This window comes from Ranitomeya variabilis, chromosome 4, assembly GCF_051348905.1.
Source record: "Ranitomeya variabilis isolate aRanVar5 chromosome 4, aRanVar5.hap1, whole genome shotgun sequence".
Taxonomy (NCBI): Eukaryota; Metazoa; Chordata; class Amphibia; order Anura; family Dendrobatidae; genus Ranitomeya; species Ranitomeya variabilis.
In genome coordinates this window covers 244,120,750-244,138,500 of record NC_135235.1, presented here as the reverse complement: position 1 = coordinate 244,138,500, position 17,751 = coordinate 244,120,750, and the positions used below count along the sequence as shown (strand labels likewise).

Sequence of the window (17,751 nt, the reverse complement as noted above, 5' to 3'; positions counted from 1 at the left end):
TCTCAATTTTTCATGATCTGGGGTCGGTTGAGGGCTTATTTTTTGCGTGCCGAGCTGGCGTTTTTAATGATTCAAATTCGGTGCAGATACGTTATTTTGATCGCCCGTTATTGCATTTTAATGCAATGTTGCGGCGACCAAAAAAACGTAATTCTGGCGTTTCGATTTTTCTTCTCGTTACGCCGTTTAGCGATCAGGTTAATGCTTTTTTTTTTTTTTGATAGATCGGGCGATTCTTAACGTGGCGATACCAAATATGTGTAGGTTTGATTTTTTTTTATTGATTTATTTTGATTGGGGCGAAAGGGGGGTGATTTAAACTTTAATATTTTTTTTTATTTTTTTCACACTTTTTTTTTAAAACTTTTGCCATGCTTCAATAGCCTCCATGGGAGGCTAGAAGCAGGCACAGCACGATCGCCTCTGCTACATAGCAGCAATCTGCTGTTCGCTGCTATGTAGCAGAAAATCAGTTGTGCTGTGAGCGCCGATCCACAGGGTGGCGCTCACAGCTACCGGCGATCAGTAACCATAGAGGTCTCAAGGACCTCTATGGTTACAATGGAGAAGCATCGCTGACCCCCGATCATGTGATGGGGGTCGGCGATGCGCTCATATCCGGCCGCCCTGCCGGATGCGGTAGTTAAATGCCGCTGTCTGCGTTTGACAGCGGCATTTAACTAGTTAATAGCGGCGGGTGAATCGCGATTTCACCCGCCGCTATTGCGGGCACATGTCAGCTGTTCAAAACAGCTGACATGTCCCGGCTTTGATGCGGGCTCACCGCGGAGCCCTGCATCAAAGCAGGGGAGCTGACCTCGGATGTACTATCCCGTCCGAGGTCAGTAAGGGGTTAAAGATTTTTCTGTATTTTCATGACTATGAAAATTGTACATTCACACTGAAGGCATCAAAACTATGAATTAACACATGTGGAATTATATACTTAACAAAAAAGTCTGAAACAACTGAATATGTGTCTTATATTGTAGGTTCTTCAAAGTAGCCACCTTTTGCTTTGATGACTGCTTTGCACACTCTTGGCATTTGTCTTTATGAGCTTCAAGAGGCAGTCACTGGGAATGGTCTTCCAACAATCTTGAAGGAGTTCCCAGAGATGCTTAGCACTTGTTGGCCCTTTTGCCTTCACTCTGCGGTCCAGCTCACCCCAAACCATCTCGATTGGGTTCAGGTCTGTGACTGTGGAGGCCAGGTCATCTGGCGTAGCACCCCATCACTCTCCTTCTTGGTCAAATAGCCCTTACACAGCCTGTAGGTGTGTTTGGAGTCATTGTCCTGTTGAAAAATAAATGATGGTCCAACTAAACGCAAATCGGATGGAATAGCATGCCGCTGCAAGATGCTGTGGTAGCCATACTCGTTCAGTATGCCTTCAATTTTGAATAAATCCCCAACAGTGTCACCAGCAAAGCACCCCCCACACCATCACACCTCCTCCTCCATGCTTCACGGTGGGAACCAGGCATGTAGAGTCCATCCGTTCACCTTTTCTGCGTCGCGCAAAGACACGGTGGTTGGAACCAAAGATCTCAAATTTGGACTCATCGGACCAAAGCACAGATTTCCACTGGTCTAATGTCCATTCCTTGTGTTCTTTAGCCCAAACAAGTCTCTTCTGCTTGTTGCCTGTCCTTAGCAGTGGTTTCCTAGCAGCTATTTTACCATGAAGGCTTGCTGCACAAAGTCTCCTCTTAACAGTTGTTGTAGAGATGTGTCTGCTGCTAGAACTCTGTGTGGCATTGATCTGGTCTCTAATCTGAGCTGCTGTTAACCTGCGATTTCTGAGGCTGGTGACTCGGATAAACTTATCCTCAGAAGCAGAGGTGACTCTTGGTCTTCCTTTCCTGGGGCGGTCCTCATGTGAGTCAGTTTCTTTATAGCGCTTGATGGTTTTTGCCACTGCAATTGGGTACACTTTCAAAGTTTTTCCAATTTTTTGGACCGACTGACCTTCATTTCTTTTTTTTTTTTACTCAAATTTTTTTTATTAAATATAAGAGTACAATAAAACATTTCACATTAAGGTATACATTTCCATTTTCCCCACTCTTAACCCTCCCTTACCCATCCCGCCCCCCTCCTTCCCTTTTAGACAACTCACGCCTTCCTCTTAAGATATCCTGTAGTATTATATACGTTATCCATATACAATAACTTTTATTTGTACACGAGTACACCATAAATAAATAGACGAACCCTCCTCAGGCCTAACTTCTCTTAGCCTCCCCTAGCCTAGTTCCAACCAGGGCATCCACAATTTATCAAACAGGCCCATCTTCCCTCTTTTCTGATATACACCCTTTTCCAGGGTAATGACCTGCTTCACACATTTAAGATATTCTCCCCTCGAGGGAGGTTCCTCCTTGATCCAATTTTTGGCTATGACCTTTTGAGCCATGTTTAGTAGTCTAGCGATAGCTATTTTCAGCTTGTTATCCACAGTTATCTCTTCCACGTACCCCAGCACGCACACCAAAGGTTCTCTTGGAATTACACATCTGTATACCCCTTCTATCCGGCTTACAACCACCAACCAAAAAGCAGTCAGTCAATCTTGGACACGACCATAACATATGAAACATTCCAGCACTATTATTCCTACATCTAGGGCATTCCGAGTCAGATCTCAGCCCAGCTCTATACAGGACATCCGGGGATCTATACACTCTGTGTACAATATAAAGCTGGGAAAGTCTATACGGCTCATTCAGTGATAGTTTCGGTATCCATTCTAATACAGACTCCCACGTTTCATCCTCTAAACGACCCAGCTCTCTTTCCCATTTAGCCCTCGCACCAATCAGATATTCTAATAGGTGAGTGTGAAGTAGATCCTTATATAAAGATGAAATAGCACCCCTCGTTGTCCCCACTCCACAGATGTAGTCTAATACTAAGTCGTTTTGAATTTGGAAACAATCCCCCTCATTCTGGGCCACAAACGCATGCCGTAGACCTTCATTTCTTAAAGTAATGATGGCCACTTGTTTTTCTTTACTTAGCTGCTTTTTTCTTGCCATAATACAAATTCTAGCAGTCTATTCAGTAGGACTATCAGCTGTGTATCCACCAGACTTCTGCACAACACAACTGATGGTCCCAACCCCATTTATAAGGCAAGAAATCCCACTTATTAAACCTGACAGGGCACACCTGTGAAGTGAAAACCATTCCCGGTGACTACCTCTTGAAGTTCATCAAGAGAATGCCAAGAGTGTGCAAAGCAGTCATCAAAGCAAAAGGTGGCTACTTTGAAGAACCTAGAATATAAGACATAATTTCAGTTGTTTCACACTTTTTTGTTAAGTATATAATTCCACATGTGTTAATTCATAGTTTTGATGCCTTCAGTGTAAATGTACAATTTTCGTAGTCATGAAAATACAGAAAAATCTTTAAATGAGAAGGTGTGTCCAAACTTTTGGTCTGTACTGTATATATTTAATGGACACGATGCACTTATTGTCATTTCAACCCTGATAGGTATACTTTCATAGGACATACTTTACCTTTTGATGACACACACCATTGTACAAGACCATTAGATGGGCCCCTAGCATCTGACATCGGGCTGAATTTCTTTATCTGTCCATGATTCACAGAAATTATATACAGTGCCTTCCTAAAGTATTCGGCCCCCTGGAACTTTTCAACCTTTTCCCACATATCATGCTTCAAACAAAGATACCAAATGTAAATTTTTGGTGAAGAATCAACAAGAAGTGGAACACAATTGTGAAGTTGAACGAAATGTATTGTTTTTTTTACATTTTTGTGGAATTTCAAAAACTGAAAAGTGGGGCGTGCAATATTATTCGGCCCCTTTACTTTCAGTGCAGCAAACTCCCTCCAAAATTTCAATGTGGATCTCTGACTGATCCAATGTTGTTCTAGATGCCTAATAATGATAAATAGAATCCACCCGTGGGTAATCAAGCCTCCGTATAAATGCACCTGCTCTGTGATAGTCTCAGGGTTCTGTTTGAAGCACAGAGAGCATCATGAAGACCAAGGAACAAAACAGGCAGGTCCATGATACTGTTGTGGAGAAGTCTAAAGACAGATTTGGCTACAAAATTATTTCCAAACTTTAAACATCTCAAGGAGCATTGTGCAAGCGATCATATTGAAATGGAAGGAGTATCATACCACTGCAAATCTACCAAGACCCGGCTGTCCCTCTAAACTTTCATCTCAAACAAGGAGAAGACTGATCAGAGATGCAGCCAAGAGGCCCATGATCACTCTGGATGAACTGCAGAGATCTACAGCTGAGGTGGGACAGTCTGTCTAAAGGACAACAATCAGTCGTACACTGCACAAATCTGGCCTTTATGGAAGAGTGGCAAGAAGAAAGCCATTTCTCAAAAATATCCATAAAAAGTGTTGTTTAAAGTTTGCAATAAGCCACCTTCGAAACACACCAAACATGTGGAAGAAGGTCAGATGAAACCAAAATCAAACTTTTTGACAAAAATGCCAAACGATATGTTTGGCGTAAAGGCAACACAGCTCCTCACCCTGAACACACCATCCCCACTGTCAAACATGGCTGTGGCAGCATCATGGATTGGTCCTGCTTTTCTTCAGCAGGGACAGGGAAGATGGTTAAAATTGATGGGAAGATGGATGGAGCCAAATACAGGACCATTCTTGAAGAAAACCTGTTGGAGTCCACAAAAGAACCTGTTGGAGTCTACAAAAGACCTGAGACTGGGACGGAGATTTGTCTTCCAACAAGACAATGATCCCAAACATATAGCAAAACCTACAATGGAATGGTTCACAAATAAACGTATCCAGGTGTTAGAATGGCCAAGTCAAAGGCCAGATCTCAATCCAATTGAGAATCTGTGGAAAGAGCTGAAAACTGCTGTTCACAAACGATCTCCATCAAACCTCACTGAGCTCGAGCTGTTTGCCAAGGAAGAATGGGCAAGAATTTCAGTCTCTCGATGTACAAAACTGATAGAGACATACCCCAAGCGACTCGCAGCTGTAATCGCAGCAAAAGGTGGCGCAACAAAGTATTAAGTTAAAGGGGCCGAATAATATTGCACGCCCCACTTTTCAGTTTTTGAATTTCCACAAAAATTTTAAATAACCAATAAATTTCATTCAACTTCACAATTGTGTTCCACTTGTTGTTGATTCTTCACCAAAAATTCACATTTGGTATCTTTATGTTTGAAGCATGATATGCGGGAAAAGGTTGAAAAGTTCCAGGGGGCCGAATACTTTCGCAAGGCACTGTATATTTGTTCATTATCTTATACTGTAAAACTTTGGATTTATGTAATTATTTGTATGTATTTATGACTGATTACCACTCCTGTCTCTGTATAACAACCCCCCTTAAATTCATGTTTTAAATTGTGTTGTTTTATCTATTTCACTTAATAAAGATGAGATATTGTTATTGAAATATGTTTGTTTTTGGGTAGTTTAATATCTGCTGGCTTCTGGCCAGGTCACTCAGTTTGGACCGGCAACTTGGTCAGAAGCATAGGCGAAGCAGGCACTACCTGTGGTTGCAGTGGCCGTGGTAGCCCCAGGGCCCCTCGGAAGTCCGATGGCCTCCCCTCTTCCGACCAAGTGGCTGCTAGATCAGATGGAAGCCAGGGGACAGGTCCCGGGGAACTGATAGAAGATGTGGCGGTCTCGTCTATTCTGACCATGTCCACTCAGGTGTTTCAGGTGGCGTTGGAAACGGACGACAGCCTGAAAGCTCTCGAGCAAGCAGCACAGTCTTCCTCGGACTCAGACTTTGAGTGGTTGGTCTGGGACCAAAGACAGCTGTACTGGGTACTGGTCCAGCAAGGTTCACCGGAGGTGTTGCCTAGGGTCCGACAGTAGGCGGTACCCTATCTGTTCAGGGTGGAGTTGTTGTGGATTGCGCATGAGATTCCGATGGCTGTACACCTAGGTGTCACCAATACCAAGGCCAAGCTAGCCCAGCATTTCTATTGGCCAAGGATGGAGGCCGAACCATAACCCTAACCCTACTGCCATTCGTGTGACACCTGTCAGACGGTGGGGAAGGCGGGGCGGCGCTCCAAAGCCCCATTAGTTATTCTGCCCATCAGGAGGGTGGATGTGGATTTGGTTGGCCCGATGGCTACTCCCAGAAGCTTTGGGAAATGCTAGGTACTGACTGTAGTAGACAAAACCACCCGGAAGCGGTAGCGTTGTCCATTCGGGCAGACAATGTGGCCACCGCCACAGATTATCTCCCGTGTGGGGTTTTCCCCAGGAAATGCACATCAACTGGGAGGCCCAGTTCATGTCGCAGCGGACGGGAGTCCCTCTGTAAGAAAATACATGTGCAACATCTGGTGGCCAGCCTGTACCATACAAAAACCAATGGCCTTTGCAATCAATTCAATGACACCCTGAAGATGCTTAAAATGTTGGTTAACTCCCACGGGTGCGACTGGGAGCAATACCTCCCACAACTGCTATGTGCCTACAAAGAGGTTCCACAGGCCTCAACGGGGTTCTCCCCCTTTAAGCTCCTGTACGGACTACCTGTGTGGGGGCCTCTGGCTCTGGTAAAAGAGGTCTGGGAAGGAAACAGCCATCCCTGGAGTTTTGGTCATTGAGTATGTCGTGCGCTTCCGTGACAAGTTGCAAGCCTTGGTGCAGCTGCTGCACAATAATATAACACGAGCCCAGGCTGTCCAGAAGCTATGGCACAACCAGACTGCTTGTGAGAGGACCTACCAGGTGGGTCAAAAGGTGTGGGTATTGGCCCCAGTACCCAAGGACAAGCTTCAGGCGGCCTGGGAGGGCCCATACCTCATGCACCAGCAGCTAAATGCCAAAACGTACCTGGTCACCCTGGACCACGCATGGGGAAGGAGGAAGGCCTTCCCCATGAACATGATGAACATGACGAAGGCACTTCATGAGTGGGAGGCCTACAACCTCCCCGTTTGCAACCTGCCAGGAAAAGGAATGAGGCATATACCCTCCCTGATATGATAGGACGAGTGGGCCATCGAGGATGTTGAGGTTTGTCACCTGCTCTTGTCAGACAAATGGTCACAGCTGTGGGCAACCCTTCACCTCTTCCGGGATTTGTTCAACAACAAGCCCGGAAGGACAGAGTCGGCAGTCCATCACGTGGACACCAGAGATCATCCCCCAATCCGGTGTTCAGTATATCGGGTCTTACTGGAGGTGCAGCAGCACATGCGCTAGGAGATTGACTAGATGCTGAAGCTGGGGGTCATTAAAACATCCAGCAGTGCTTGGGCTTCTCCTGTAGTCCTTGTCCCAAAGAAGGACCGGAAAACTTGTTTCTGCGTGGACTACAGGTGGCTTAACGCTGTCACGATCACCGATGCGTACCCAATGCCATGCAGTGATGACCTGCTCAATCAGTTGGCTGTTGCCAAGTACATGAACATCATGGATCTGAGCCGCGGATATCGGCAGATTCCACTGACCCACCGGGCACGGGAACACTATCACCCCATTCTGACTGTAGAAGTCCACAGTGAAGGCATTATGCATGAAGATTGCCCCTGCCAATTTAAAGGGGATTGTCAACACGCTGCTCAAGGGACTTTGAAGAGTATGCAGCTGTGTAGCTGGATGACATTGCCATCTTCAGTCCCACCTGGGAAAATCATCTGGCGCCCCTGACGGACCTCACAAAGAAAAGGCTGCCCTCCGCAGTTGATTGGACAAATGACTGTGACATGGCCTTCCGGGCGTTGAAGACCGCCCTTTCCAGCTTCCCAATACTACAAGCATTCGACTTTACACAGCCGTTTGTAGTACAGACCGATGGCAATGACTTAGACAGGTCGACTCTATGAGCCAAGGACACCCCGTTTTGTACCTGGGCTGAAAGCTCCTGCCGAGGCAGGTGGCCTACTCCACAATGAAGATGGAATGTCTGGCAATTGTGTGGGCCCTGCACCGTTTGTACGGATGCCAATTCACCATGGAAATGGACAACAACCCCCTCAGCTAGTTACACATCATATACGGAACGAATGGGAGGTTGTTATGCCAGAGCCCTGCACTCCAACAGTGCCACTTCACCATTCGACAATACGGGCTGTGACCATGGTAATGCTGAGTGGTTATCCCGACGAGGGCAGGTTGTGGGCGAGGGAACACCGTAAAGTGCTGTGTCCTAGCACCCTCTAAAAGGGGGGAGGTGCGAAGAATATGGGAGATTGTTGTGAATTAGACTTTTTTGGCTCCCTCTTGTGGTCACTAGTGATATGACTCTGGGATTGTCTTTCCTCAGTTTGGCACCCACCTGGGTCGTTAGTCCAGGGGTGTTGCTATATGAACTTCCTGAATTTTCAGTCTGGTGCCTGGCATCGTTGTAATCAGTCCTTTCTGTTTGCTCCTGTCTGCTGGTCTTGGTTCCTGCAAAATTAAGCTAAGTCTTGCTTCCTTGTTTTTTGGTTATTTGCATTGCTCTTATTTTTTGTCCAGCTTGTACTAAATGTGATTCCTGATTTTGCTGGAAGCTCTAGGGGGCTGGTATTCTCCCCCCGGGCCGTTAGACGGTTCGGGGGTTCTTGAATATCCAGCGTGGAAATTTTGATAGGGTTTTTGCTGACCGTATAAGTCATCTTACTATATTCTGCTATTAGTCAGTGGGCCTCTCTTTGCTAAATACCTAGTTCATTCTTACGTTTGTCTTTTCTTCTTACCTCACCGTTATTATTTGTTGGGGGCTTGTATCCAACTTTTGGGGTCTTTTCTCTGGAGGCAAGAAAGGTCTATCTTTTCCCTTCTAGGGTTAGTTAGTTCTCCGGCTGGCGCGAGACGTCTAGAACCAACGTAGGCACGTTCCCCGGCTGCTGCTATTTGTGGTGCTAGGATTAGATATACGGTCAGCCCAGTTACCACTGCCTTATTAGCTGGTTTTTTGTGTTTGCAGACTTGGTATTTATTTCTGAGACCCTCTGCCATTGGGGTCATAACAGTATGCCAGGCCAACATTGAATGTTTAATGCATTGCAGAAGTGGGATAATAAGAAAGGAAATTCTGAGTTTTTTTTTTTTTCCTCGCTTTCTTCCTCCCCTTTACCTCTGAGTGGCTTATGCTTGCTGCAGACATGAATGTCCAGACTTTGATTACAAGTGTGGATCAGCTTGCTGCTCGTGTGCAGAGCATACAAGATTTTGTTACCAGTAGTCCAATGTCTGAACCTAAAATACCTATTCCTGAACTGTTCTCTGGAGACCGATTTAAGTTTAGGAATTTCAGGAATAATTGTAAATTGTTTCTATCTCTGAGACCCCGTTCGTCTGGAGACTCAGCTCAGCAAGTTAAAATTGTTATCTCTTTCTTGCGGGGCGACCCTCAGGATTGGGCTTTCTCGCTAGCGCCAGGAGATCCGGCATTGGCGAATATTGATGCGTTTTTTCTGGCGCTCGGATTGCTTTACGAGGAACCCAATCTTGAAATTCAGGCAGAAAAAGCCTTGCTGGCTATTTCTCAGGGCCAGGATGAAGCTGAAGTGTATTGCCAAAAATTTCGGAAATGGTCCGTGCTTACTCAGTGGAATGAGTGTGCTCTGGCCGCAAATTTCAGAAATGGCCTTTCTGAAGCCATTAAGAATGTGATGGTGGGTTTCTCCATTCCTACAAGTCTGAATGATTCCATGGCGCTGGCTATTCAAATTGATCGGCGTTTGCGGGAGCGCAAAACTGCTAATCCTCTGGTGGTGTTGTCTGAACAGACACCTGATTTAATGCAATGTGATAGAATTCAGACTAGAAATGAACGGAAAAATCATAGACGTCAGAATGGGTTGTGTTTTTACTGTGGTGATTCTACACGTTATATCAGCATGCTCTAAACGCCTAACAAGGGTTGTTAGCCCTGTCGCCATTGGTAATTTGCAACCTAAATTTATTTTGTCTGTGACTTTAATTTGCTCATTGTCTTCCTACCCTGTTATGGCGTTTGTGGATTCAGGTGCTGCCCTGAGTCTTATGGATCTGTCATTTGCCAGGCGCTGTGGTTTTGTTCTTGATCCATTGGTAAATCCTATCCCTCTTAGAGGTATTGATGCTACGCCATTGGCGGAAAATAAACCGCAGTTTTGGACACAGGTGACCATGTGTATGACTCCTGAACATCGGGAGGCGATTCGTTTTCTTGTTCTGCATAAAATGCATGATTTGGTCGTTTTGGGTCTGCCATGGTTACAGACCCATAATCCAGTCTTGGATTGGAAGGCAATGTCTGTGTCAAGTTGGGGCTGTCAGGGAATTCATGGTGATTCCCCGCCGGTGTCTATTGCTTCCTCTACTCCTTCGGAAGTTCCTGAGTATTTGTCTGATTTTCAGGATGTATTCAGCGAGTCCAGGTCCAGTGCTCTGCCTCCTCATAGGGACTGTGACTGCGCTATAGATTTGATTCCAGGTAGTAAATTTCCTAAGGGAAGACTATTTAATCTGTCTGTACCTGAGCATACCGCAATGCGTTCATATATCAAGGAATCTCTGGAGAAGGGGCATATCCGTCCATCCTCTTCCCCTCTTGGTGCGGGATTCTTTTTTGTGGCCAAGAAGGACGGATCTTTGAGACCTTGTATTGACTATCGGCTTCTGAATAAAATCACTGTTAAATTTCAGTATCCTTTGCCTCTGTTGTCGGACTTGTTTGCCCGGATTAAAGGTGCCAAGTGGTTCACCAAGATAGATCTTCGTGGTGCGTACAACCTTGTGCGCATTAAGCAGGGAGATGAATGGAAAACTGCATTTAATACGCCCGAAGGTCATTTTGAGTACTTGGTGATGCCTTTTGGGCTCTCTAATGCTCCTTCAGTGTTTCAGTCCTTTATGCATGATATTTTCCGGAAGTATCTGGATAAATTTATGATTGTTTATCTGGATGATATTCTGTTTTTTTCTGATGATTGGGACTCGCATGTAGAGCAGTTCAGGATGGTGTTTCAGGTCTTGCGTGAGAATGCTGTTTGTTAAGGGCTCAAAGTGTCTCTTTGGAGTACAGAAGGTTCCCTTTTTGGGTTTTATTTTTTCCCCTTCTGCGGTGGAGATGGACCCAGTCAAGGTCCGAGCTATTCATGATTGGACTCAAGCCACGTCAGTTAAGAGTCTTCAGAAGTTCTTGGGTTTTGCTAACTTCTACCGTCGTTTTATCGCTAATTTTTCTAGCGTTGTTAAACCTTTGACGGATATGACCAAGAAAGGTTCTGATGTTGCTAACTGGGCTCCTGCAGCAGTGGAAGCTTTCCAAGAGTTGAAGCGCCGGTTTACTTCAGCGCCTGTTTTGTGCCAGCCTGATGTCTCACTTCCCTTTCAGGTTGAAGTGGATGCTTCTGAGATTGGGGCAGGGGCCGTTTTGTCGCAGAGAGGCCCTGGTTGCTCTGTAATGAGCCAATGTGCTTTTTTCTCTAGGAAGTTTTTGCCTGCTGAGCGGAATTATGATGTTGGCAATCGGGAGTTGCTGGCCATGAAGTGGGCATTTGAGGAGTGGCGTCATTGGCTCGAGGGTGCTAAGCATCGTGTGGTGGTCTTGACTGATCACAAAAATCTGATGTATCTCGAGTCTGCTAAACGCCTGAATCCTAGACAGGCCCGTTGGTCATTGTTTTTCTCCCGTTTTGACTTTGTGGTCTCGTATTTACCAGGTTCAAAGAATGTGAAGGCTGATGCTCTTTCAAGGAGCTTTGTGCCTGACTCTCCTGGAGTCGCAGAACTAGTTGGTATTCTTAAAGAGGGAGTAATCTTGTCAGCCATTTCTCCGGATTTGCGACGTGTGTTGCAGAGATTTCAGGCTGGTAGACCTGACTCTTGTCCACCTGACAGACTGTTTGTTCCTGATAAGTGGACCAGCAGAGTCATTTCCGAGGTTCATTCCTCGGTGTTGGTAGGGCATCCTGGAATTTTTGGCACCAGAGATTTGGTGGCTAGGTCCTTTTGGTGGCCTTCCTTGTCACGGGATGTGCGGTCATTTGTGCAGTCCTGTGGGACTTGTGCTCGAGCTAAGCCTTGCTGTTCTCGTGCCAGCGGGTTGCTCTTGCCCTTGCCTGTCCCGAAGAGGCCTTCGACACACATTTCCATGGATTTCATTTCAGATCTTCCGGTGTCTCAGGGCATATCTGTCATCTGGGTGGTATGTGATCGCTTTTCCAAGATGGTCCATTTGGTATCTTTGCCTAAGCTGCCTTCCTCTTCCGATCTGGTTCCTTTGTTCTTTCAGAATGTGGTTCGTTTACACGGCATTCCTGAGAATATCGTGTCTGACAGAGGATCCCAGTTTGTTTCCAGGTTCTGGCGATCCTTTTGTGCTAAGATGGGCATTGATTTGTCGTTTTCGTCTGCCTTTCATCCTCAGACTAATGGACAAACGGAACAAACTAATCAGACTCTGGAGGCTTATTTGAGGTGTTTTGTTTCTGCAGATCAGGATGATTGGGTGACCTTCTTGCCGTTGGCTGAGTTTGCCCTTAATAATCGGGCTAGTTCCTCTACTTTGGTTTCGCCATTTTTCTGCAACTCTGGTTTCCATCCTCGTTTTTCCTCGGGACATGTGGAGCCTTCTGACTGTCCTGGGGTAGATTCTGTGGTGGATAGGTTGCAACAGATTTGGAATCATGTGGTGGACAACTTAAAGTTGTCACAGGAGAAGGCTCAGCGTTTTGCCAACCGCCGCCGCGGTGTGGGTCCCCGACTTCGTGTTGGGGATTTGGTATGGCTGTCTTCTCGATTTGTTCCTATGAAGGTCTCCTCTCCTAAATTTAAGCCTCGCTTCATCGGTCCTTACAAGATATTGGAAATCCTTAATCCTGTGTCCTTTCGCTTGGATCTTCCGGTGTCGTTTGCCATTCACAACGTGTTCCATAGGTCTTTGTTGCGGCGGTACGTTGTACCTGTGGTTCCTTCTGTTGAGCCTCCTGCTCCGGTGTTGGTTGAGGGCGAGTTGGAGTACGTGGTGGAGAAGATCTTGGATTCTCGTCTCTCCAGGCGGAGGCTTCAGTATCTGGTCAAGTGGAAGGGCTATGGTCAGGAGGATAATTCCTGGGTGGTTGCCTCTGATGTGCATGCGGCCGATTTAGTTCGTGCCTTTCACGCTGCTCATCCTGATCGCCCTGGTGGTCTTGGTGAGGGTTCGGTGACCCCTCCTTAAAGGGGGGGTACTGTTGTGAATTAGACTTTTTTGGCTCCCTCTTGTGGTCACTAGTGATATGACTCTGGGATTGTCTTTCCTCAGTTTGGCACCCACCTGGGTCGTTAATCCAGGGGTGTTGCTATATGAACTTCCTGAATTCTCAGTCTGGTGCCTGGCATCGTTGTAATCAGTCCTTTCTGTTTGCTCCTGTCTGCTGGTCTTGGTTCCTGCAAAATTAAGCTAAGTCTTGCTTCCTTGTTTTTTGGTTATTTGCATTGCTCTTATTTTTTGTCCAGCTTGTACTAAATGTGATTCCTGATTTTGCTGGAAGCTCTAGGGGGCTGGTATTCTCCCCCCGGGCCGTTAGACAGTTCGGGGGTTCTTGAATATCCAGCGTGGAAATTTTGATAGGGTTTTTGCTGACCATATAAGTCATCTTACTATATTCTGCTATTAGTCAGTGGGCCTCTCTTTGCTAAATAACTAGTTCATTCTTACGTTTGTCTTTTCTTCTTACCTCACCGTTATTATTTGTTGGGGGCTTGTATCCAACTTTTGGGGTCTTTTCTCTGGAGGCAAGAAAGGTCTATCTTTTCCCTTCTAGGGTTAGTTAGTTCTCCGGCTGGCGCGAGACGTCTAGAACCAACGTAGGCACGTTCCCCGGCTGCTGCTATTTGTGGTGCTAGGATTAGATATACGGTCAGCCCAGTTACCACTGCCTTATTAGCTGGTTTTTTGTGTTTGGGGTCATAACAGGAGATATAATTTCATGTCAATCATTTGTATCCTATCTGGCATGGGATTATAAAACCTCCTTCAGCGTGCAGCTGTATGAGAACACCTAGCTCAGCAGGGTGGCCAAGCCTCAAAAGGCTGTTTGTGACAGATCTCACACCTTGAGCCAGCCTGCCCAGAGCAGGACAAAGGCTTGCTTGCAATACAAAGTCATGTTGGAGCTGCCAAAGAACATTCCAGAAACATAATTGCATAAGGAGTTATACAGATACCATGCATCCTAGTTGTACATAGTGTTCATTTTTGAGATTTCTGGAATGGACCGAACGCCTCCCAGGGTCTCAATCCGTTCTAACACTCCAGGGAGGGGATATATATATAGAATGGCTAAGCCAGATAGCAAAGATGTGTTTAGTCTCATCGCTCAGCAGGGGTCCGGCTGGACCCGATGGTGCCTCTCTAGTATCATCCATTAAAGAGTTATGGCTCATTTTTGGTTTTGGAGTTTTGGCTGCCAGAGGGAAGGGGAGAGGATTTAGATTCAGCCCAGAGGGCAGGAGGGTAGTAACAGGAGTCCAGTAATTGACATGATCCATCTGCTTATGTCTTTTATTCTACCAAAATTGTATTTGCATATCTGCCATTGTATATGCATAACCATCGTGTGTATAGTGTATTGTCTAGTGGACCCTTAAGGGTTATATATAATTTAACCTTGGGCTGCTGCTTTATCTCGATCCACATGTCCATTTCTCGGTTTAACTTTCCATGCCACTGGGACTGGTTTCTGTCCCGACATAATACCAGGCTTATATCAAACAAGGAACTGGTGGCAGTCCTACTGGGCTGACAGTGCTTTGTTTCACTGGTGATAGTGAAAGGGGTCTCTTCAGTATGTCAGGGTTGTGAGCGATTGTGGTGCACCATTGGTGACTGCATGGGCCATATCCTCTCACTTCCTGTGCCTCCCTGGGCCCATGTGGACAGAGGGTGTCTTTGTAAAACTGTACCAAGCTGACTTTACGTGTCCCCAGGTGATGAGGAACGTCAGGGAGACCGCATTACGTGATCCGTTTAACGTAATAGTGACGTCAAGCAGGGTGGCGATGTGCGGGTTCATCACAGGAGTGATTAAGCTGTATCCTTTCCCCAGTGACGGTGTACCTATGTGGTCAGTCAGAGGAGTCATTACGCTGTATCTTTCCCCCAAGGACTCTACATATGCGATCAGTCAGAGGATTGTATGCCCCTGTTGAAGTTGTGAAATGGTTATGTAGATAATTAACCAAAGCAATAGGAAAGTGACAATTACTCCAACGATCCAGGTTGACTAACTGCCATCATTTAAACTGTGGTTATGCCTCCAGAGTCGGACATGTGCAGCAATTCCCTGCAGATTACAGTGGTCAGACTACAATAACCCTGATGCGGAAGTCTCGGCCACAACATGTCTCATGTAGGCTACTCACCTGTGACTGTTAGGTTGATAGAGATTTCTGCAAACCTCTTCGGGTCATCAGCTGCAGCCACTTCACAGCGATATTTCCCATTGTCTGTTCGTGTAGCATTATAAATAACCAGGGAAATCCCATCCTTGATTTCAGCCCGATTTTTCAAATCTCCTAATAAAATAGAAAAATTTTTATGCTGTGAGTGGGGTTAGAATCTCAAGGTGTACATCATTTAATGAGCTAGCCCGACCAATCCAGGATGTAACAAGAGAGACCTTGCAAATATGCAAACGTAGAAACCAGCGGAACATTGCACACACAAACCTTGAATCACACCATGAAAATAGACATAAGACGTGTCGCCGTTCCGAATCTTCTTCCACTCAATGCGTGGATTCTCAGTATATGTTTGTTTGATCTGACATGACAGCTCCACCCCTGGAGAAAGAGAAAGTTATCAGCAGCATGCCTAGGTTTGATCATCATATTTAGCAAGAACTAACCCACCTTTATTGTTAGTGGCTTCTATTATTTTACCTCAGATGCAGACACCAAATCCCAAGAAAAAAAAAGGATCTCTACCGAAATGGTGCAGGGTGAGTGTACAGACCAAGTGAGAGTAGGTGCAGCCCTGTACACAGACCGAGCAAGAGAAGTGTAGGCAGGCCGAGTGAGAATAAGAGCAAAAATGTACACAGACCGAGCGCAGGAGCAGGCCCGTACATAGACCAAGCGATCGCAGCAGCAAACCCGTACACAGACCGAGAGAGAGCAGAAGACCCGTACACAGACCCAGCGAGAGCAGGAGCAGACCCGTACATAGACCCAGCGACAGCAGGAGAAGACCTGTACGCAGACCCAGTGAGAGCGGGAGCAGACCCTTACACAGGCCGAGCGAGAGCAGCAGCAGACCCTTACACAGACCAAGCGAGAGCAGCAGCAGACAGAGAGAGAGAAGCAACAGACCCAGCGAGAGCAGGAGCAGACCCTTACACAGGCCGAGCGAGAGCAGCAGCAGACCCGTACATAGACCCAGCGACAGCAGGAGAAGACCTGTACGCAGACCCAGTGAGAGCGGGAGCAGACCCTTACACAGACCAAGCGAGAGCAGCAGCAGACCCTTACACAGACCGAGCGAGAGCAGCAGCAGACCCTTACACAGACCAAGCGAGAGCAGCAGCAGACAGAGAGAGAGAAGCAGCAGACCCGTACACAGGCCGAGCGAGAGCAGCAGCAGACCCGTACACAGACCGAGCGATCGCAGCAGCAAACCCGTACACAGACCGCGAGAGAGCAGAAGACCCGTACACAGACCCAGAGAGCAGGAGAAGACCTGTACACAGACCCAGCGAGAGCAGGAGCAGACCCGTACAGACCCAGCAAGAGCAGGAGAAGACCTGTACACAGACCCAGCGAGAGCAGGAGCAGACCCGTACAGACCCAGCAAGAGCAGGAGAAGACCTGTACACAGACCCAGCGAGAGCAGGAGCAGACCCATACACAGACCCAGTGAGAGCAGGAGAAGACCTGTACACAGACCAAGCGAGTGCAGGAGCAGACCCTTACACAGACCGAGCGAGAGCAGAAGACTCGTACACAGACCGAGCGAGAGCAGGAGCAGACCCGTACACAGACCAAGTAAGAGAAGAAGACCCGTACACAGACCGAGCGAGAGAAAGAGCAGACCCGTATACAGACTGAGCAGGAGCAGACCTGTACACAGACTAAGCGAGTGCAGGAGCAGACGTGTACACAGACCGAGCGAGAGCAGGATCAGACGTGTACACAGACCGAGCGAGAGCAGGAGCAGACCCGTACACAGACCAAGTAAGAGAAGAAGACCCGTACACAGACCGAGCGAGAGAAAGAGCAGACCCGTACACAGACTGAGCAGGAGCAGACCTGTACACAGACTAAGCGAGTGCAGGAGCAGACGTGTACACAGACCGAGCGAGAGCAGGAGCAGACATGTACACAGACCGAGCGAGAGCAGGATCAGACGTGTACACAGACCGAGCGAGAGCAGGAGCAGACCTGTACGCAGACTAAGCGAGGGCAGGAGCAGACCTGTACGCAGACTAAGTGAGAGCAGGAGCAGACGTGTACACAGACCGAGCGAGAGCAGGAGCAGACGTGTACACAGACCGAGCGAGAGCAGGATCAGACGTGTACACAGACCGAGCGAGAGCAGGAGCAGACCCGTACACAGACCCAGCGAGAACAGGAGAAGACCCGTACACAAACAGAGCGAGAGCAGCAGACGTGTACACGGACCGAGGGAGAGCAGGAGCAGACGTGTACACAGACTGAGGGAGAGCAGCAGCAACGTGTACACAGACCGAGGGAGAGCAGGAGCGTCCACGTGTACAGAGCGGACGTGTACACAGATCGAGGGAGAGCAGGAGCAGACGTGTACACAGACCGAGG

At 47.1% G+C, this 17,751-nt stretch overlaps 1 protein-coding gene across 1 annotated transcript in view; it reads right to left on the bottom strand.

Annotated features, from left to right (window-relative positions):
• JAM3 (junctional adhesion molecule 3) overlaps nucleotides 1-17,751 on the bottom strand; it is a 116,691-nt gene that overhangs the window by 16,445 nt on the left and 82,495 nt on the right. The window contains exons 3-4 of the mRNA XM_077249344.1: nucleotides 15,649-15,762; nucleotides 15,343-15,495 (exon numbers count right to left, since the gene is read on the bottom strand). Of these exons, the coding sequence (XP_077105459.1) occupies nucleotides 15,343-15,495; nucleotides 15,649-15,762 (267 nt within the window). The remainder of the gene's footprint in view (nucleotides 1-15,342; nucleotides 15,496-15,648; nucleotides 15,763-17,751) is intronic.